General features: G+C 35.6%; 1 protein-coding gene and 1 long non-coding RNA gene across 3 annotated transcripts; one reads left to right on the top strand and one right to left on the bottom strand.

Annotated features, from left to right (window-relative positions):
* Positions 1–7,751: 7,751 nt before the first annotated feature.
* LOC100252783 (germin-like protein subfamily 1 member 15) lies at positions 7,752–8,709 on the bottom strand. The gene is made up of 2 exons (XM_002284646.5): positions 8,527–8,709; positions 7,752–8,409 (listed from the first exon to the last, which is right to left on the bottom strand). Exons 1-2 carry the CDS (start codon positions 8,651–8,653, stop codon positions 7,874–7,876), a joined length of 663 nt encoding a protein of 220 aa, XP_002284682.1. The 5' UTR covers positions 8,654–8,709; the 3' UTR covers positions 7,752–7,873.
* An 8,472-nt stretch (positions 8,710–17,181) lies between these two features.
* Positions 17,182–22,808, top strand: LOC132255030 (uncharacterized). 2 transcript variants are annotated; one of them, XR_009467586.1, is made up of 4 exons: positions 17,182–17,302; positions 17,379–17,472; positions 19,586–21,714; positions 21,833–22,808. It is a non-coding gene; the product is annotated as an uncharacterized LOC132255030 (long non-coding RNA). The 2 variants fall into 2 exon arrangements; XR_009467585.1 differs by having other exon boundaries at positions 19,586–22,808.
* The last annotated feature ends 492 nt before the right edge of the window (positions 22,809–23,300 follow it).

The following is a 23,300-nucleotide window of genomic DNA, read 5'->3' as shown; positions in this document are numbered from 1 at the left end:
GTTTATATTTTGTCCATAAATATAACAATCATATTATATTTAACTCATTTTTCTGTAATGTTTCTGAAATAACTCATAATACATTGATCATCTAATAATATTTGTATATCAAATGTTCACAAAAGGATAGTACGTCCAACATATCAAACCCATCAAAACTAATAAAGAAGAGTGAATACATACCAAAACATGATTTAGAAATGTTAAAGATCCCAAGATTCATGTATACCTCCATTTCATAAGCATAAAACCGGCTAACCATAAAATGACATAGAAGTCCCATCTAAAAATCTAAATTTCTCAGTTGCAATTAAAGTAACGTTTATGTCCTACAACGTATGATATAAGAGTTGCATTTAAAACCCAAAATCTTGTTGCCTTCTTCTTTCTTTTTATTCTCCATTTCACCCTCCCAAGAGTGTATACCTGCATTTCAAAATTTAATGAGTTTTAGAGATTTTTATTGAAGAAAATAAACATGGATCTATGTTATCATAAATGAACAAATCTAAGAATTTTTTTTTTTTTTTCAAATAGAAACATTATTCAAAGAATAAGCATTACTATACAATACCTATGGAAAAATTCATGTAGTAGCTAAGGGACTCACCATGAATGGTGATCATGATGCATCAACATGATTCATGATTAGTTGTAGCACAAAAGTAGCCCATTCTCCTCTAATTTCATCGAATTCTACTTGAGAATATGGTTTTTTTATTGCCAAACTGAAATCAAATAAGAAAATAACATTAAAATGCATAACATTTGGAAGCCTAAAACTATGTACAATTCATTAAATAAGTAATACCTTTGAAGCAATAATTGTAGGATAAAAAATTATCTCTTTAATGAATCTCATAACAAAGTAGCCACATTCGAACCCTCCTTCTTGTCTTGGACACTAATCGATCAATTATAAAATAACATTAGTACTCACATATATAAATGGTGCAAATGCATAAGCTAATGTGTAAAGAAAAATTTTTGGATGTCACCTGCACTAGTTGCTAAGATGGCTCCCTCTTAGATGTTTTCTTTGCAGATATTCGAAGAGCCCTATGTAAATAAGTTCAATGGGTACATTTTTAAAATAGGTAAATGTTATATGTTTTAATATATATAAATATAAAAAAATGTGTTTGAGGTGAATGTATTTTTTTTTATTTAAAAATAATACTATGAAAAATAATAGGAAGAACTTACATGTTTACGATATCCTTTAAGTCCTCACATGGTTTGTGATGCATAGGGTCAAGATAGTGGACTATCATTTTCCTTGGCTCAAGCACTGCCTAAATATAAACCCTTTAAGTCCTCATATCTATTTCTATTAACAAAATATAAAAACTTTCCAAAACTCAACTACTTAAATATAAAAACAAAATCAAATAAAATATCTAGCTAATTGGATTTTAGAAACTAAATAAACTATAAATAAACTAAATATAAAAAGTAAATAAAATATCTATGCCCATGAATTAATTGAAGATGATAGAAAGACACAGAGAGAACATAGCTATGGTTATGATTTCCATCTTATCATCTCCCGTCAATACCACACATGCCCATTTTAAGGTTGGACACTACTTTTGCTGCTGGACTTGGAAAGGGAACTTCAAAATTGAAAACATAAATAAACCTTTATGTAAAAAAAAAAAACATTAAAATATAATTGAGCATTAAAATATTTACTCTCTTTCATCACTTTCATTTGAATATTAATAATCTCTTATTGAGATAGATATTTACAATTTAACAAAATAGAAATTCCTAATGATAAAAAATATAAAAATTTCTATTTCTATTAACAAAATATAAAAACTTTCCAAAACTCGAATACTTAAATATAAAAACAAAATCAAATAAAATATTTAACTAATTGGATTTTAGAAACTAAATAAACTATAAATAAACTAAATATAAAAACTAAATAAAATATATATGCCCATGAATTAATTGAAGAGGATAGAAAGACACAGAGAGAACATGGCTATGGTTATGATTTCCATCTTATCATCTCCCGTCAATACCACACATGCCTTCCCGGATTGGTCCTTTTGGGGTTGGATACTCTCAACGAAATTCTATATCTCATTCCCACTTAGATACAAACAGAAAAATCATTCTCTTTTTTTAGAAAGGATGAAGATTATGTGATGGTATATCTTAAAAAAATTTTGTACCTGTCATTCTCACACAAATACATATTAAAAATCATTCATTTTTTTTCCTGTTTTTCACTTTTTTTTTAAGGACTTGATCATGTGTTTGGTTTAGATTAAAAAAATCAATTAATCTATAGTTTTTTCTTCCATGCTAGAAGATTAAACCTAAATTTTTCTTCCCTACAACTCAAGAAAACACAATTCACAAAAACCATAATACAAAGATGTTGAAACAATTAATATAATGACATTAATAAAAGAAAAAAAAATGATAGATCCAAGATATTTTGGGTTACCTAGGAGTCCACAAAGTGAAGAATGTCGGTTTTGAGCGTGTTGACTATGGATGGGTGAGAGAAAAGGTTGAAGAAGATCATGATTTTATATATAGGATTTATATATTGAGATTTTTTGGATTGTGGGTGAGATATGGAAACAATGGGATTTTTGTATGGTACCCATCATTATTAATTCTAAAAGTGGGCTCATTAAGTTATAATACTTAAAAAAATTTATTTTATATGATGTCACTTCCCAAAAAATGACACTATAAATATAAAATTAATATCATCTAACTACCTCAATTGAAGATTTTTTATATGATGTGTCACCTTTATTAATTATAAACCCTATGGTGTCATTATTTTAAAAGTGACACCGTAAATAGTGACACCATAAACTATTTTTGTAGTAGTGTCTTCTCTCATCCACCATTTTCGCTTCAATATTACCTTTTTTTTCCATCACCCAAAGAGCTTAGTTTGAATATAATATTAGGCTTATCTCAAAGTTTCTTTGTGATTTAAAAAGTTTATTCATGCGTCAACCAAATATTGGACTCAGGTATCGATCCAGTACGGGTCATGAGCTCTTTATTTATTTGTACAACACCCATTTTTGAAGGCTCACAACACAACCCTACAAAGATACAAGATGATGAAGATGCAAATACAAGGATGAAATGCAAAGTGTTTGAAGACTCTGTACTATTTATATTTCTTCACTTTCATGGGTTTCGATATTCTTCTCTCATCCACCATTTTCGCTACAATATTACTATTTTTTTCCATTACCCATCACTCTAAAAGCTTAGTTTGGACATAATCTTTAGGTTATCTCAAAGTTTCTATGCGATTCAACAAGTTTATTTCATTAGATAACCAAATATTAGACTCAGATATCAATTGATATCGGTCATGGCCAAGGCGGATGTAACTCGGTCAAGTCGTACTAGTATTGACTAAGATTTTGAACCCCATTTGAGCTCTCTATTTCTTTGCACGTACAATGCCCATTTTTGAAGGCTCACAAAATAGCCCTATGAAGATACAAGAGAATGGGGATGAAAAGGGTTTGAAGACTCTGAACTCTTCATACTTTTTCACTTTCATGGGTTTCGATTTTTTTCTCTCATCCACCATTTGTACTCCAATATTACCATTTTTTTCCATCATCTACCACCTGAAGAGCTTAGTTTGGAGATAATCTTGGGGTTAGCTCAAAGTTTCTTTGTGATTTAACAAGTTTATTCATGAGTCAACCAAATATTGGACTTAGGTATCGGTTCGACATTGATCATGGCTGAGGCAGATATGACTCAGTCGAGTCATACTAGTCTCAATCAAGATTATGAACCCTGTTTGAGCTCTCTATTTCTCTACACAATACCCATTTTTGAAGACTCACAAAATAGCCTTATGAAGATACAAGATAATGGAGATCCAAATATAGGTGTAGGTCCTTAGGCGCTACCAACTTTCCTAAAAGCAATTGCTGTTAGGAAAGGCGCATACCTTACCCTTATAGTGCATTCACCCAAGCGCCCATGGCGAACACAAGGGGAGTTGATGGATGTGGCCAACCTTCCGATCTGTCAACAATCTTCCCCCCTAGCGACACCCCTGGGGTTTGAATCCATGAACTTAGCTCTGATACCACTTGTAGGACCTCAGGTGCTACCAACTCTCCTAAAAGCAATTGCTGTTAGAAAAGGCGCATACCTTAACCTTATAGTGCATTCACCCAAGTGCCCATGGCGAACACAAGGAGAGTTAATGGACGCGGCCAACCCTCCGATCTGTCAACAATAAGGATGAAAATCCAAAGGGTTTGAAGACTCTGAACTTTCCATATTTCTACACTTTCATGGGTTTCGATCTTCTTCTCTCATCCACCATTTTCACTCCAATATTACCATTTTTTTTCTATCAACCATCACCCAAAGAGCTTAGTTTGGACATAATCTTAAGGTTATCTCAAAGTTTCTTTGTGATTTAGCAAGTCTATTCGCGAGTCAACCAGATATTAGACTTGAGTATCGGTCTGGTACTGGTCATGGCCGAGGCAAATATGACTCGGTTGAGTCATACCAATCTCGATTGAGATTTTGAACCTTGTTTGACCTCTCTATTTCTTTATACAATACCCATTTTTAAAGGCTCACAAAATAACCCTATGAAGATACAAGATGATAAAGATGCAAATACAGGGATGAAGATGCAAAAGGTTTGAAGACTCTGAACTCTCCATATTTCTTTGCTTTCATGGGTTTCAATCTTCTTCTCTCATCAACCATTTTTGCTCCAATGTCACCATTTTTTTTCACCACCCATCACCTGAAGAGCTTAGCTTGGACATAATCTTTAGGTTATCTCAAAGTTTCTTTGTGATTTAGCAAGTTTATTCATGAGTCAATCAAATATTGGATTTGGGTATCAGTCTGATACTGATCATGGTTGGGACAGATATGACTCGGCTGAGTCTTACCGGTTTCGACCAAGATTTTGAACCCTGTTTGAGCTCTATATTTCTTTACACAATACTAATTTTTATAAAATAACCCTACGAAGATACAAGAGGATGGAGATGCAAATACAAGGATGAAGATGCAAAGGGTTTGAAGAGTTTGAACTCTCTATACTTCTTCACTACCATGGGTTTCGATCTTTTTCTCTCATCCACCATTTTTCCTCCAATATTACCATTTTTTTTCATCACCCATTACCCGAAGAGCTTAGTTTGGACATAATCTTAGGGTTATCTCAAAGTTTCTTTGTGATTTAACAAGTTTATTCATGAGTCAACTAAATATTGGACTTGGGTATCGGTTCGATAATAGTCATGGCCAAGATTTTGAACCCCTTTTTAGCTCTCTGTTTCTCTGCACAATACCCATTTTTGAAGGCTCACAAAATAACCCTACAAAGATATAACATGATAGAGATGCAAATACAGGGATGAAGATGCAAAGGGTTTGAAGACTCTGAACTCTCCATACTTCTTCACTTTCATAGGTTTCGATCTTCTTCTCTCATCTGTCATTTCAGCTCCAATATTACAATTTTTTTCCATGACGCATCACTCGAAGAACTTATTTAGGACATAATCTTAGGGTTATCTCAATTTTTTTTATTTTATTTTTGTGATTCAACAAGTTTATTCATGAGTTAACCAAATATTAGACTCGGGTATTGGTCTAGTACTAGTCATGGTCGAGGCGGATATTACTTGGCCGAGTCGTATTGATCTCGACCGAGATTTTGAATCCTAATTGAGCTTTCTATTTCTTTTCACAATACCCATTTTTGAAGGCTCACAAAATAGCCCTACAAAGATACAATATGATGAAGATGCAAATATAGGGATGAAGATGCAAATATAGGGACGAAGATGCAAAGGGTTTGAAGACTTTGAGCCCTCCATATTTTTTCACTCTCATGGGCTTTGATCTTCTTCTCTCATCCACCATATACGCTCCAATATTACCATTTTTTCCATCACCCATCGACATAATCTTAGGGTTATCTCAAAGTTTCTTTTTTATTCAACAAGTTTATTCATGAGTCAACCAAATATTGGACTCGGGTATCAGTTCGGTATCGATCATGGCCGAGGTAGATATGACTTGGCCGAGTCGTACCAGTCTTAACCGAGATTTTGAACCTTGATTGAGTCGTACCAGTCGTACCAGTCTTAACCGAGATTTTATTTGCACAATACCCATTTTTTAAGGCTAACAGAATAACCCTACGAAGATACAAGAGGATTGAGATGCAAATATAGGAATGAAAATGAAAAGGGTTTGAAGACTCTAAACTCTTTATACTTTTTCACTTTCATGGGTTTCAATCTTCTTCTCTCATCCACCATTTTTGCTCCAATATTACCAATTTTTGCCATCACCCATCACCCATCATCCATCACCCAAAAAGCTTAGTTTGGACATAATCTTAGAGTTATCTCAAAGTTTCTTTTTTATTCAACAAGTTTATTCATGAGTTAATCAAATATTAGACTCGGGTATTGATCCGATACCGATCATGGCTGAAGCAGATATGACTCAATCAAGTCGTATGAGTCTCAACCGAGATTATGAACCCTATTTGAGCTCTTTAGTACTCTACACAATACCCATTTTTGAAGTCTCACTAAATAGTCCTACGTAGATGCAAGATGATGGAGATGCAAATAAATGGATGAAAATCCAAAGGGTTTGAAGACTCTGAACTTTTTATATTTTTTCACTTTCATGGGTTTTGATATTTTTCTCTCATCCACCATTTCCACTTCGATATTACCATTTTTTTCCATCACCCTAAGAGCTTAGTTTGGACATAATATTAGGGTTATCTCAATTTTTCTTTGTGATTCAACAAGGTTATTCATAACTCAACCAATTATTGAACTCGGGTATCGGTCCGATATCGGTCATAGCAGAGGCCGTTATAACTCGGTCGAGTCATACTGATCTTGACTGAGATTTTGAACCCTATTTGAGCTTTCTATTTCTCTGCACAATACCCATTTTTGAAGGCTCACAAAATAGCCCTGAGAAGATCCAATATGATGAGATGCAAATCTTACTCCTTGAATTTCTGGCAATAATTGGTTTATTTTTTTAATTCTGAAATATTTTTTAAAATTAAATATTTGTTAATGAAACAAAAACACTAACTCTTTCTTGATTTGGAGTTTATTTGTTGAATGAAAAAATTTGGATAATTATGATTCTGTGCATAAGAGAAATAATGAATCAATCGTTGTTCATAAATTCATAAAATTGGATTAGTATTTGAGTTTCAAATTATTTTTAAAAGTGACTACATTCATTAATGAATCTAATACACTAGGTTCCTCTTTAGGATGAATTTTGAACGAGGTTAAAAGCATTTCCTAATACTAGAAAGCAATCTTCAAAAAAATTGTTGAAAATCACTTTTAAAAATCTAAATAATGATGTGATTCTTCCAACAATCACATTTTTGTTATATTATACATTACCAAAACATTCTCGGAACTTTTTTTTTTTTTTTAAATTTATAATGTGCATTTACTACAAAACAATCTTTTTAAACAAATAAAAATACCATTGATAATTAGGTTACGCTAGATAATGATTTTAGGAAGTGTTTTTAATCTTTCTAATACTTGAAAAATAACAACAGTGGTTTTAGGAAACGTTTCTAGCTTTTTTGGTGGACAATTGCAAATTAAAAAATAAATATGTAAATGGTACCAATTTTTCTAAAAGCTTTATTGCAGACTGCTTTATTGCAGTAATATGCCCAAAGTCCACACCAGAAGAGTTACAACCAGACCCTCTTATTATACCATGTTTGTTACAATGAGGGAATTGAACATCATGAATCGTCATTCAAGCAAGGAAATCAAAGGTTGACAGCTTATTCTGTTTCTATATTTCCCCACTAGAATCGTGCTTGAAGGTATTCAACCACCCTCTTGTCCAACTGGAAGGCCCTTGCCAGGAAATCAGGATTGATGGGTGGATTTGATCCAAACATTGAACTGGCTATGGTGACTATACCTGGATTTTGGCTGTTAAAAGCGGCAATGGCTACTGCATTAGTGTGCCCAATGTTGACTTGGAAGTGAATGAGACTGAAAGGGAACACAAAAACATCCCCCTTGTTCAGGACTTTGCTAACGAAGCGGTGTTCAGGGTTGGATGTGATAAAGCCAACAAAGAGTGTTCCCTCCAAGACAACGAGGATCTCACTGGCACGAGGGTGAAAGTGAGGAGGGTTTTGACCATTAGGTTCATAATCGATACGAGCCACTGACACCCCAAGAGCGTTTTCTCCTGGTAATTGATCAACATTTATAAGATTGACAATTGAGCCCACATAATTTGATGTGTTTCCTGGAATATTCAGCCCTTGATACAAGAAATCCTCGGCCACGGTCAGGTTTGGGTTCTTGCAGAACTTCCCATTTACAAATACTGCATGAAGAAGGAAAAAAGAAAAGATATATCATTAGTATCGAACCATACTCACCATATCAATAAAAAGAGAAGTACTGAAAATAGCTATAAGATCATTGGTTACTATAGAAATACCAGCATTCTTGGGCTCATCAACGGCAACACAGGTGTCTTCCAGTGGGCTTGGATCATAGGCAGAGGCAAGAAAGGAAGCCAATGCCATGAAGGCCACGGTTACCAGGAAACTAACGCTTTTCTTCATTGTTAGAGTACTGTCTCCAACAATCACAATATTTATCTTTAGGCGGGGATAAGAAATTTAGCATGGAAAAGATGTTAATTTATAGACCAGAGTCGGTGAGTTAGTCTTTGCATAAACTCACCAAGTCTTCAATGGGAAGTTTTTTCTTCTTTCTTTTTTCACTTTCGAGGACAAGCGGTTGCACCAATACATGTTGATTTACGTAGGATTAGTCAGTATACAGATCTTAACCAGAATATAAAGCAATGTACAATCAGGTGGAGGCAGGTCCAATTTAATATCAATCTGTATGATCCATACGTTTACATATATAGTAGAGCTTTCTGCTCTTTTAGTAGTGTATGGACAAGCAAATAGAAGATTACAGAGTAGGTGCCAGCTTGGACTATACAATGACCCACCCCTATCAAACATGGTTACTCCATGAGACTTGTGTAGGTTCAGTTTAATGAGTATTTATATAGCTTAATTCACCATTCGAAGTGTTGAGAGATTGGCTGATGAGATTGAATATGTAGCCAAGTTCTGAGTTTCTAGCTCATGTGCCTTCCACTGAGTGAAAAGTCCTTGGATAAGCTCTGGGGTTGCCTCAGTTCAATGAAAAATTGGGATAAATTCAAAGACTTTCTGCTATATGCTCACTAGGCTTTCCTCAGTTACAAAAGCTTTGACTATGATTTTTATGCTTGCAGCCTTCCCTGTCTGAGCGGTTGGCTCAAAAGTTACTACTACAATTATTATGGTTTGTGAGAGAAAGAGATCTTAACAAACACCTTTAAACTAAGACTTTTTAATTAGTCGTCTTTAACAAGCAAGTCTGTATTTTCTGGTGAGAAGCAAGAAACCTTACATTAGCAAAATACCAATTAATTAGATGAAGTCCTTCGGCTAATCTATGCCCTATAAGTAAGGTAATTAAGCAGATCGATACACTTTCCAAATCTTCAATGGATGTCATTTTTCAAATTGAAAGGTTGAACCATTCTGAGAATTTTCAAATTGGACAGGCCATCTGTAATCAGATTGTGATTAGTGTCATGACCCATTAGATCTTTATAAGAAGTTGGGGTTAGAGGTTTGTTCACAGTGGATGTCATGAGATTTCTGGGCTTTCATTTCCATTCTTTCCTCACTATTTCATGACACTGATGCTTCTCCCACCATTCATATGGTTTGACTCGGACATCTTAATTAGTTTTTTCGATCTCAGTTGATGGGGGCCGGTTATACTGGGATAATCTAGAGAAGCAAATTAATGGCATCTTTCCATTATTGGATTATATGAGGTTGTTGGCCATGGTTCAAAGTCATGGTATCGGACACCAACTCGGTAAGTCTTGAGGCACATGGGTCTCAACGTCGCAGATCAATATCGGGTGATACACAAAAAATTATAGTTTAAAAGCCCAAAACAATTTAAAAAGATTACAAAAATAAATACAAATAAATGAAGTTAAAAATTAATAAAATAAACTTTTATTATATATAAAATTATTCAAATTATGATAAAAACATACCTTCGTAATGATTTATAAAAATATAAAAAAATTAATTTAATCACTTAATATTAAATATGCATTATTAAAGATGAAAATAATAAAAAGTGAATTTATTGTTTATAATTTTTTTTAAATTAAATATTTTAAATTTTTAAAAAATATTTTCAATATTTTAAAAAATACATCTAGGAATCATCTTTGAAAAAAGTAAACATCATTTTTCTTATCAAATATATACTAAATGAAACAATTATAAAAATGGAGAATTTTTATTTGAATGAGCATATTTGAATATAATATATTTTTTCTATACATCTATTCATTTTAATTGACTTTTTATATTAATATTTATTTTCTATTTTATTTATGTAAACCTAAATATTCATTATTAATTTACCATTATCCTAAACCCATCAAATTTTCATTATCCATTTAAATACAATTATTCACCACATATTCATTAACTACTTATTTGTAATCCTATCAAATACCCATAAACCATTCACCTCGCAAACACGTATTTCCTTTTTTTGCACAATACCCATTTCCCCTCTAAAACAACACTTTGAGCTCTCTACTTCTTTGCACAATACCTATATTTGAAGGCTAAAAAAATAACCCCATGAAGATACAAGAGGATGGAGATGCAAATAGAAGGATGAAGATGCACAAGGTTTGAAGACTCTAAACTCTCCATACTTCTTCACTTTCATGAGTTTTGATTATCTTCTCTTATCCACCATTTCTGCTCCAATATTACTATTTTTTTTCCATCACCCATCACCCATCACCCAAAGAGATTAGTTTGAATATAATATTAGGGTTATCTCAAAGTTTCTTTGTGATTTAACAAGTTTATTCATGAGTCAACCAAATATTGGACTCAGGAATCAGTCCAATACGGTTCATGAGCTCTTTATTTATTTGTACAATACCCATTTTTGAAGGCTCACAACACAACCCTACAAAGATACAAGATGATGAAGATGCAAATACAAGGATGAAATGCAAAGGGTTTGAAGACTCTGAACTATTTATATTTTTTCACTTTCATGGGTTTCGATCTTCTTCTCTCATCCACCATTTTCGCTACAATATTACTATTTTTTTCCATTACCCATCACTCGAAAAGCTTAGTTTGGACACAATCTTTAGGTTATCTCAAAGTTTCCATGCGATTCAACAAGTTTATTTCATTAGATAACCAAATATTGGACTCAGATATCAATTCGATACCGGTCATGGCCAAGACGGATGTAACTCAGTCGAGTCAAACTAGTCTTGACTAAGATTTTGAACCCCATTTGAGCTCTCTATTTCTTTGCATGTACAATGCCCATTTTTGAAGGCTCACAAAATAGCCCTATGAAGATACAAGAGAATGGGGATGAAAAGGGTTTGAAGACTCTGAACTCTTCATACTTCTTCGCTTTCATGGGTTTCGATCTTTTTCTCTCATCTACCATTTCTACTCCAATATTACCATTTTTTTTCCATCATCTACCACCTGAAGAGCTTAGTTTGGAGATAATCTTGGGGTTAGCTCAAAGTTTCTTTGTGATTTAACAAGTTTATTCATGAGTCAACCAAATGTTGGACTTAGGTATTGGTTCGACACCAATCATGGCTAAGGCGGATATGACTGAGTTGAGTCGTACAAGTCTCGATCAAGATTATGAGCCCTGTTTGAGCTCTCTATTTCTCTACACAATACCCATTTTTGAAGACTCACAAAATAGCCTTATGAAGATACAAGATAATGGAAATGCAAATATAGGTGTAGGACCTCAGGCGCTACCAACTCTCCTAAAAGCAATTGCTGTTAGGAAAGACGCATACCCTAACCTTATAGTGCATTCACCCAAGCGCCCATGGAGAACACAAGGGGAGTTTATGGATACGACCAACCTTCCGATCTATCAGCAATCTCCCATACCACTTGTAGGACCTCAGACGCTACTAACTCTCCTAAAAGCAATTGCTGTTAGGAAAGACGCATACCCTAACCTTATAGTGCATTCACCTAAGTTCCCACGACAAACATAAGAAGAGTTGATGGACGCGGCCAACCCTCTGATCTGCCAACAATAGGGATGAAAATCCAAAGGGTTTGAAGACTCTGAACTTTCCATATTTCTACACTTTCATGGGTTTCGATCTTCTTCTCTCATCCACCATTTTCACTCCAATATTACCATTTTTTTTTCTATCAACCATCACCCAAAGAGCTTAGTTTGGACATATTCTTAAGGTTATCTCAAAGTTTCTTTGTGATTTAGCAAGTCTATTCATGAGTCAACTAAATATTAGACTTGAGTATCGATCTAGTACTGGTCATGGCCAAGGCAAATATGACTCGGTCGTGTCATACCAATCTAGATCAAGATTTTGAACCTTATTTGAGCTCTCTATTTCTTTGTACAATACCCATTTTTAAAGGCTCACAAAATAACCCTATGAAGATACAAGAGGATAAAGATGCAAATATAGGGATGAAGATGCAAAAGGTTTGAAGACTCTGAACTCTCCATATTTCTTTGCTTTCATGAGTTTAACTCTTCTTCTCTCATCAACCATTTTTGCTCCAATGTTACCATTTTTTTCACCAACCATCACCCGAAGAGCTTAGCTTGGACATAATCTTTAGGTTATCTCAAAGTTTCTTTGTGATTTAGCAAGTTTGTTCATGAGTCAACCAAATATTGGATTTAGGTATCAGTCTGATACCGATCATGGTTGAGGTAGATATGACTCGGCTGAGTCTTACCGATTTCGACCAAGATTTTGAACCCTGTTTGAGCTCTGTATTTCTTTGCACAATACTAATTTTTGAAGGCTTATAAAATAACCTTACGAAGATACAAGATGATGGAAATACAAATACAAGGATGAAGATGCAAAGGGTTTGAAGAGTTTGAACTCTCCATACTTCTTGATTCGTTCCCAATTGGTGTCTCAGCTGATTCATGTCCAGCTGGTGCTCTTTGATTGAGAGAGTAATCAACAAAATTTATAACCTATATCACTATGCATTAGGATAGCTTTAGCTAATATAGCATAGTGGCTCTAGGATCGTTCACTGGGAAGGGTTTTCAACTCACAACTGATACCAATTCAAAGTTAAATTGGTACTTTTTCATTTCAAGGTTAGCTTAAGAAAAAAACACAAACTTTGTTTAAATGAGGTTTTGTTTAAAGGTAACTAAAAAGAAAGTAATGGAAATTACTTATGAAGAAAAACATTCCTTGGAGGTTTAGGTTCACAGGGGAGGTTTCTTATGCAAAAACAGAGCTCCGGTCATTTGGTTCATTTCCTCGCATTAGAGAATTAACATATAGTCAATTCTCTAACCGGTGCTGCACAGATGTATCCTTTAAATGGATTTCAACTCTAATTCCCTCTCACTGATGCAACTTGCAATGGCTCGTGCCTCTCACCTAGCATTTTCCATTCAATGTGATCTTTAACTTTGGACTTCTCTTCTCAAGCTCGCAAGAGATAACTAACGGATGTCTCCTTGGAGTCCAAAAGCTTACCAAGTGTTGGCAATTCTAGAAAATCCTACCTCCAAGTCACTTCCCAAAAGCCCGCAAGAGATAAACAAGTGCATCTCCATGGACGGAGATCACGTGCCTTACCAAGTGTTGGCTTAAGTGAATTGAAGGTATTTTAAGTTAACTAAAAACATATAAATCATTAAAGGATCACACTTTCTCTTCATTAATGACTGAAACCACAAAGCTACTAATTCTTGCACTTGGAACCTTTCCCGGCAACCTTAACTCCAAGGAACTAAAAGTCTAGCCACTCATTCTATGAGGAAACTTCCTCAGAGCTTGTTTGGCTAGTAAGAAAACTAACGAGAAAACAATTATATGAAGGAAAAACAGAGCAAGTGCTCTATAAAATATATTTCTTTTTTCTGCCGATTACATAATATATCTTTGTAAAGAAAATTACAAACTATATATATGAGGTTATTCACCCTTTGTACTTACTTAAAGACTAAGGAATCCTATGATAGGTGGGTTACAAGGAGACTTTGGGAGGTGGGTTACAAGGAGACTTTGGGGATTTAGACAACAAATATTTAAAGCAAAATATCTCAGGATGTCGGTCGGAAATATCAAGAAGCTTCAGGAGAACACCGTGGCACTGTATACTGAGAGAAAAACTCTCCTGGTAAGCGCTATCAGAGGATCCGGATAAGTTTGACCGGAGAAGTTGAAACGTCCTCCTCTCCCATCCGGCTGCGAGATATCCAGATGTAAAATGTCGGCGCACAGAATTCCGGATGTGAAATGTCGACGCACGGAATTCCTCCCCTGGTGGACTAAGCTATGTTGCGCAAGGGGGACCGTCTGCGTGTGCAAGGTGTAGGGACCCCTCTCCCGGATGACACGGAATGCGCAAGGCTATCCGGATCAACTCCATCCGGATTCCCCAAGAGGACATGTGGCGTGCTCCCCTATTCAGACTCCCTCAGGTTGAAGCACACAGCACTCGTGATCATCACACCCGGACGATAGCATATCCTATCCGGATATGTTGTCCGGATCATTGACTTCCGCCGTCATCCGATGGTGTGTCCGGACATCTTTTACTCCTTGCATTCCAGATTTGCTTATGGAAAAGAACCTCAAAGCTTTGGTTCTTCATATTTCTGAGCTTTCCATTGCTTTGCCATGGATTCCAAAGAACTCTCCTCAATCACGGATTGCTTTGGTGATAAAAAAGCTATCAAAACACCAAAACTTAACACAATTTGATTAGAATTGATTGCAAGGGTCCTTAATATGTTAATTGGGTTAAAATGTGATAACTACTACTCAAAAGTGTTTAAAAGAGTTTATTACAAGCTATCAAATAGCACTTTTTGAGTAGTAATCACTTCTTCACTACCATGGGTTTCGATCTTCTTCTCTCATCCACCATTTTCCCTCCAATATTACCATTTTTTTTCCATCACCCATTACCCGAAGAGCTTAGTTTGGACATAATCTTAGGGTTATCTCAAAGTTTCTTTGTGATTTAACAAGTTTATTCATGAGTCAACTAAATATTGGACTTGGGTATCGGTTCGATAATAGTCATGGCCTAAGATTTTGAACCCTTTTTTAGCTCTCTATTTCTCTGCGCAATACCCATTTTTGAAGGCTCACAAAATAACCCTACAAAGATATAAGATGATAGAGATGCAAATACAGGGATGAAGATGCAAAGCGTTTGAAGACTCTGAACTCTCCATACTTCTTCACTTTCATAGGTTTCGATTTTCTTCTCTCATCCGTCATTTTAGCTCCAATATTACCATTTTTTTGCATGACCTATCACTCGAAGAGCTTATTTTGGACATAATCTTAGGGTTATCTCAATTTTTTATTTTATTTTTGTGATTCAACTAGTTTATTCATGAGTTAACCAAATATTAAACTCGGGTATTGGTCTAGTACCGGTCATGGTTGAGGCGGATATTACTCGGCCGAGTCGTTTTGATCTCAACTGAGATTTTGAACCCCATTTAAGTTCTTTAATTCTTTTCACAATACCCATTTTTGAAGGCTCACAAAATAACCCTACGAAGATACAATATGATGAAGATGCAAATATAGGGACGGAGATGCAAATGGTTTAAAGACTTTGAGCCCTCCATATTTTTTCACTCTCATGGGCTTCGATTTTCTTCTCTCATCCACCATATACGCTCCAATATTACCATTTTTTCCATTACGCATCACCCGAAAAGCTTAGTTTGGACATAATCTTAGGGTTATCTCCAAGTTTCTTTTTTATTCAACAGGTTTATTCATGAGTCAACCAAATATTGGACTTGGGTATTAGTTCGGTATTGGTCATGGCCGAGGTGGATATGACTTGGCCGAGTCGTACCGGTCTTAATTGAGATTTTGAACCCTAACTGAACTCTCCATTTATTTGCACAATACCCATTTTTTTAAGGCTAACAGAATAAGCCTACGAAGATACAAGAGGATTGAGATGCAAATATAGGAATGAAGATGAAAAGGGTTTGAAGACTCTTAACTCTTTATACTTTTTCACTTTCATGGGTTTCAATCTTCTTCTCTCATCCACCATTTTTGCTCCAATATTACCATTTTTTTCCATTACCCATCACCCAAAAAGCTTAGTTTGGACATAATCTTAGAGTTATCTCAAAGTTTCTTTTTTATTGAACAAGTTTATTCATGAGTTAACCAAATATTGGACTCGGGTATCGATCCAATACCGATCATGGCTGAAGCGGATATGACTCGATCAAGTCGTACGAGTCTCAATCGAGATTATGAACCCTATGTGAGCTCTTTAGTACTCTACACAATACCCATTTTTGAAGTCTCACAAAATAGTCCTACAAAGATGCAAGAGGATAGAGATGCAAATAAATGGATGGAAATCCAAAGGGTTTGAAGACTCTGAACTCTCCATATTTCTTCACTTTCATGGGTTTCGATATTTTTCTCTTATCCACCATTTCCACTTCGATATTACTATTTTTTTCCATCACCCATCACCCTAAGAGCTTAGTTTGGACATAATATTAGGGTTATCTCAAATTTTCTTTGTGATTCAACAAGTTTATTCATAACTCAACCAAATATTGAACTCGAGTATCGGTCCGATATCGGTCATGGTGGAGGTAGATATGAGAACAACCAAATATTCAATTTTTTTTTAAATTTATAATGTGCATTTACTACAAAGCAATCTTTAAAATAAAATAAAACTACCATTGATAATTAGGTTACACTTGACAGCAATTTTAGGAAGTGTTTTTAATCTTTCTAATACTTGAAAAATAACAATAGTGGTTTTAAGAAACGTTTCTAACTTTTTTAATGGACAATTGCAAATTAGGAAATAAATATGTAAATGGGTACCAATTTTTCTAAAAGCTTTTAAACTTTTTTCTATTTTGGGTTATAATGTGTATCATGTTATTAACAATATTTTTGCTTTTATTTCATGTCAAATAATATAATTTTTAACTTTAGAAGAGTCACAAACAATATTTGTGTTTACCCTAAAATGCTTTTTCCTCGTATGCATTTCAGGGTGTAGGGATTCTCATGGAAAATACTTCCCATGGCTGGCATGGGAGTTGAAGAATTGTTGCATGTGCAGCCAAAGGTAAAAGAGGGATTCATGTGTTACCTGAATTGCATTTTATCTGATTTACAATTTGATTATATGTATGTTTGTGCAGTCTGGTGCTTGTGTTGCTCATTTCTATATGTGCTAAATGGAGGATTTCTTTTTCATCCAAAACCCTAGTATTGCAGGAGATAGTTGCTTTATGGGTCAGTCTTCTTACCAAATCTTAACTCTATGCTGACTTCTTTTTCTTTGATTTCCTACTCTTTGTTCTGCATATGTGTTTTCAACCTAACTATTTTCATAGGGATCAATGGAAATTATGATTTTTCAAAGAATATTGAAAGTAGAAGAAAATTAAGCATTTGTGAAATATGGAGGAGCAAAATGATTTCTTAGTTTTAGCACATCAGTTTACAGAAGATATTGTAATTTCACATGATGAAAATGAAGAGGGGAACCCAGATTTCCAATGGAGGGACTTTTTGGGCTTGGGGGACTAGAAATGCAAGATATAAGTGCAAATATTGGAGTTACCCAACCATAAATCTGTCCGAAAAACTCGCTTTAAGGGGAGGATGTTCCTCATACACAAGATGGATTTAGCATGGGGATAATTAGATCCTAGATGTTTGTAAGACTCAATTCTATCCAGTTTGCGTCCTTTTGGGGCTCCATCATGTGGGTTCTTTCCCCTTTTCGGTCATCTTAAACTGGCTCTGATGGTTGTTCGATTGGTAACTCCGAAAGATCAGAATAGCTGTATCTGCTAAGATAATGGATGAAATGATATGCTAACTTGGCAACTCGAAAATAATGGCCCGTGTCTTCCTCCTATTAGGGTATATTGAATTCTAATTCAAGAAAATTTTGCAGTATTCAGGGTGGAAGCAGATCACTTAATCTTTTGTAGTAGGGATTTAAGAGGTTTAGGCAGATGCTTGAAGGTTTATTCATACTTATTGTGAAGCAGATCATCTGGAAAACTGGGGAGTTATCATGCTGAAGACATTTTTCTCCTTATTGAAGTTTTCCAAACAAACCCTTCCATCTAGGGTGAATTATTGGTTTCATTTGGCTGAGTAGGAGATTTCAGATAGAAGCCATCAATCCTGGTCCTCAAGGGTGGAGTGGTATGATTACCATCTATGTAAAGACTTTGAAATTTTTTTGTCATTAACAAGCATTTGTTGATAAATTTGCTTACCATCTTCCACAAATGAAATTATGGTTTTGAGTGTATAATTATAACTGCTTATGATGAAAGGGAAAAACACCGACAAAGGACTCACTGGTTTTTTCTGCACAAATGGGAGCAATCTGTTATTCTGGTTTCTTATTACACACAAGCAAAACGATCATTTATAGTTGTAAATAGAGAGCTCTTCTTCTTACCTAGACTGAAAGTGACGGAGGTTTACTATTTTAAGTTCAGTGACATGTCCACATTTTCTTCCTTTGCCTTACGAAGTGTTTCAAATCCCATTTCTTTCCAGACATTCTTTAGCCTTTGAGCAACCGAAGAGATAAGGGGACGCTTTTGGGGGTTCTCTTCTGTGCACATCATCCCTGCATCGAGCATGTGGATACAGCATTGCTCAAGCTTATGTAAAGCACCACTCCCCTCTTCCAAATATGCTTCGTGCTTCAGTGAGATGTCTACAATATCCAAAACTTGATTTGGAAAAGCAGAACACACCCATTTCCTTAGATCAAGTCCATCTGAAAACATTTCATTCGTTGGTCTCTTCCGTGTTATCATCTCTAACATCATCACTCCAAAACTGTATACATCTCCTCTTGTTGAGACATCGATCCCCTGCCCATATTCTGTGTACAAGCAATAGGAACTATTAGCTGAATCACTGTACTTTTATTTATATCCCTTCAAATTAGGATAGTCTGTTTAAAGAAAGAGACATGGATAGATGCAGTTGGTTCATATTAACTATCTGAATATCACAAGAATGCAAGCATCCTTCTTTTTCATTTAGATGTAAATGCTTCTCATTGGAAAAGCGATTAGGAAACTATCTGAATATCACTGTACTTAAAGAAAAGCGGGAGAATAACCAACAAGACATACCATGTTGTTAAACAAATTTATCATAATGGTATATGAGGAAACACACAAAACCCTATTTTTTCTTCTCGACTTCTATCCTATTATTAACAGTTAGTTCTCTAGAATATATGACCATTGGGTAGGCAGTCAAATGAATGAAAACTAGACTAGTTTGAAGTTCATGTGAGATGAAAGATTGGCATTCATGATTAAAAGTAATTATCTAGTCTGATAACTTATCATTTACTTCTCAGATTTGAAGGTAGGTCGCTAACTTTTCCAAGAAGATTCAAAGGGATTATGAAGCATAGGATTGAAGATTTATATAAGGTAATCAAATGCATACCTGGGGGGATATACCCGACAGATCCTCGTAGAAAAGCAGTTGTGGTAGTAACATGTCCTCTTGGTTTGTCACCTGAAATGAGCTTTCCAATACCAGAATCTCCTACATGAGCCACCATATCATTGTCCAAAAGAACATTTTGTGGTTTCAGGTCACAGTGTACAACTTGAACAGGACAACCCTCATGAAGATACTCCAAGCCATTTGCAACATCTATTGCTATTCCCATTCTTTCCCTCAATTTTAATTCACTACCTCCTTCATCTGACCCACCAGGGTAAAGATGCTGTTCCAAGTTCCCATTGCCTATATACTCGAGAACAATAGCCTTGAATCCTGAATTCCAGGTCGATCCTATCATTCTAACCAGATTCCTATGTCTAATTTCAGACAGTATTTGACACTCCCTTTTAAAACTTCTGTAACCCTGAACACGCTCTTCTTGCAGAACCTTAACTGCCACAACAGTTTTTCCATCATTGATGATAGCTTTATACACCCTACCAAAACTTCCTTCCCCTAATAGATTAGCCTCATCAAAACCGCCAGTAGCAATTTCGATTTCCCTTTCAGTTAAAGTTTGGGTTCCATGATGGGTTGGGGAATACATTAGAATTGCAGTCTCCGCACCTGCACTCCTATTTTTGAAGAAGAAACGACGAACAGTGAGGGCGATCAGCACAAAGAGAAGCAGAGAACAAGTTAATATTGCAAACAGGTAATAAATCCATTTCCTTTTCTTGTGCTTTTGTTTCAGAATTTCACATGGATGGAGACCCATAAGTTTGGTGCCACCACAGAGCCCCATATTCCCCATGAATGAGCTGCTTCCTAGATTTTTATACCTCCCACTATTTGGAACCTCTCCTGTTAATCTGTTATACGATAAATTGAGATTCTTGATCTTCTGGCTGTCACCAATCCAGATTGGAACATTTCCTGTTAAATTATTGAAAGCCAAGTCCAGATATCCTAGATCAATGATTTGCTTCAGGGACTCTGGGATTGTACCTTCAAGCATGTTGTGAGAGAGGTTCAGATACTCCATTGAAATGCATCTTCCAATCGAACTTGGTATCACTCCGAAGAATTTATTCGCTGACAAGTCAATTGCCAGCACAGATGCCAGATTTCCAATACTAGCAGGTAGTTCTCCTTCAAGATTGTTGTTCGAAAGGTTGAGTGAAAGAGCCAGGTTTGAGAAATGACCAATTTCTGTGGGAAGAGACCCTTGTAAGTTGTTAAAAGACAAATCAAGAAGCATTAGAAGAGAACATTGGGTGAGTTCGATGGGAATTTTCCCTGTGAGGTGGTTGTGAGACAAGTAAAGATATCTCAACTGTGACAGATTACCAAGAGAAGATGGGATTGTCCCACTAATCAAATTATCACTAAGTTCCAGTAAACCAAGGTTAGCCATCTGCCCAAGTTCATCTGGAATTGGCCCAAGAAGTTTGTTTCTTCCCAAGTGTAATCTCTGCAACTGCCTAAGCTTCCCAATTGTTGCAGGAACTCCATTCAAAAAATTATACCACAGGTCTAGAGTCACAAGGCCGCTTAGATTTCCAATTTCAGCTGGTAGGTCTCCTGTTAATTTGTTGTTTCGAAGATTCAAGTAGTAGAGATCTTTGGAAAGACTGCCAATTGAAGCCGGTAAACTTCCTGCAAACAGACATGCCCCTAAGTGCAGTTTCTGTAGACGTGAACAATTAGTGAGAGGAGTTAGAAAACTGAGGGAAGAGTTGTTGGAACCGCTCACCAGGTTATTGCTATGAAGGTAAAGTCTCTCAAGTTTCTTCAACTTCCCCAACTCAGGAGGGACTTCCCCCTCTAACTGGTTGAGGCTAAGATCAAGCAGTGTCAGCTGAGAAAGATTGGACAGGGTCACTGGAATTTTCCCAGAAAGTTGGTTTTCTTGGAAGTACAATCTCTGCAAGTTATGGAGCTTTGACCCCAATTCGAAAGGGATTGTTCCCGTTAACCGATTCTCAATCAGTGTAATGTGACGCAGGGCAGTGCAATTACTGATGGATGCAGGTATGCTTCCTTCCAAAAAGTTGATGTGGAGGTACAATATCTCCAGCTTTGTTAATGCTCCTAGCTCCTCTGGAATCCTTCCTGTGAAGTAATTAACTTGCAATTCTAAATCTGTCAGCTTTGTCAGATTCGAAAGAAACGATGGTATAGCTCCAGTGAGGCTGTTCTCAGAGAGACAAAGGTATGTCAAGTTTGTCATTTGGCCTAGTACAGCAGGAATGCTTCCAGTCAGATTGTTATAGTCCAAGTCTATTGTCTCCAGGCTCCAGCAGCCTTGTATTGAGGCTGGAATATTGCCCCCAAGCTTATTACCACTCATGTTTATGAATGTTAACTCAGAAAGCTCTCCAATGGTAGCTGGGATCTCTCCATACAAGCTGTTGGCTTGCAAAGAGAGGGTGGTGAGATGGGATAGATTGGATATGTATGGTGAGATAACTCCCTGTAAGCGCATGTTTATGAGCTCAATGGCTATGACCCGGTTCTTAAGTTGCTGGTGGCATGTAATCCCTGTCCAGTTGCAGAAGAACCTGGTTTCATTCCAATCTTGGAGATGACCATCTGGATCACCTGTTATGCCTTGTTTGAATTTGAGCAGAGATTGACAATCAGTGGAGTTTTTGCAGAGGAATGTGGAAGTTGATAGTAGAGCAAGACAACTAAGAGAGAAAAACACTGCCACAGCAACGGGATTGTTCTGATTGTATGCCATTCTCTCTCTCTCTCTCTCTCAGTGTGTGTGTACAGCTTTTGGAATTCGATGTTAGATTTCAGGCCAAAAGTTTTTTTTCTCACTTGTTAGGTAAGATGGGATGAACAATCAATTTTCTTAAAAGTTTAAACTTAACGTGTATCATACTTTTCAACACTCGACGGGATCAATGGTAGAAGTTTAAATAGATGGGCTCAGTTGCTCAAATGGTTCAGACAACTTGGCCTAGTGAGGGGCAGGTGGTGAGCCCTCATTTATCACTGGGACCATAGAGCAAGACTTTTTGGTATTGCCATCACCTGTCTTAACTTCATTCAACCTCTTCAATGCTGTTTGACATTTTCTTCCGTGACAGAATTAATAGCTATGCAGTTTCCCAAAATTTGCTCCGAACCCATTGTCATTTTTTTTTCTTCATATTTTATATTTTGTATTTATTTATTTTTATATTATTATCATTTATTATTTATTTTATTTTTCTTTCTTTTTCTTTTATTTATTTTATTTTCTTCTTCCTTTCTTCCTCCATGCATGCACTACCATTGTCACTTTTTTCTCTTTCTAAGGATTTGCAATTGACTCTATTGATATTTTGTTGGTTGAGCATGGATTTATGACTTATAACACACACATGGAAGGTTGAATTTCATGAAAGAAAATGAGGGTTAGAAAAATAATAAATGGGAAACATTGAGCTTATTGTGGGTTTGATTTGGTACAAATTCTTTTGTATATATCTACTTGGGTATACAATTGAATATTTAATTTAGGAAAATTCAAAAAATTGTTTTCAATGAAATTAAAAAAAAAAATTAATAACAATTGCCTGGAAATTTATTTATTTAATAAACATTGTTTTGTCAATAAAATTGTC

This window comes from Vitis vinifera, chromosome 14, assembly GCF_030704535.1.
Source record: "Vitis vinifera cultivar Pinot Noir 40024 chromosome 14, ASM3070453v1".
NCBI classification, from domain to species: domain Eukaryota; kingdom Viridiplantae; phylum Streptophyta; class Magnoliopsida; order Vitales; family Vitaceae; genus Vitis; species Vitis vinifera.
This window is presented reverse-complemented; position numbering and strand designations above follow the sequence as displayed.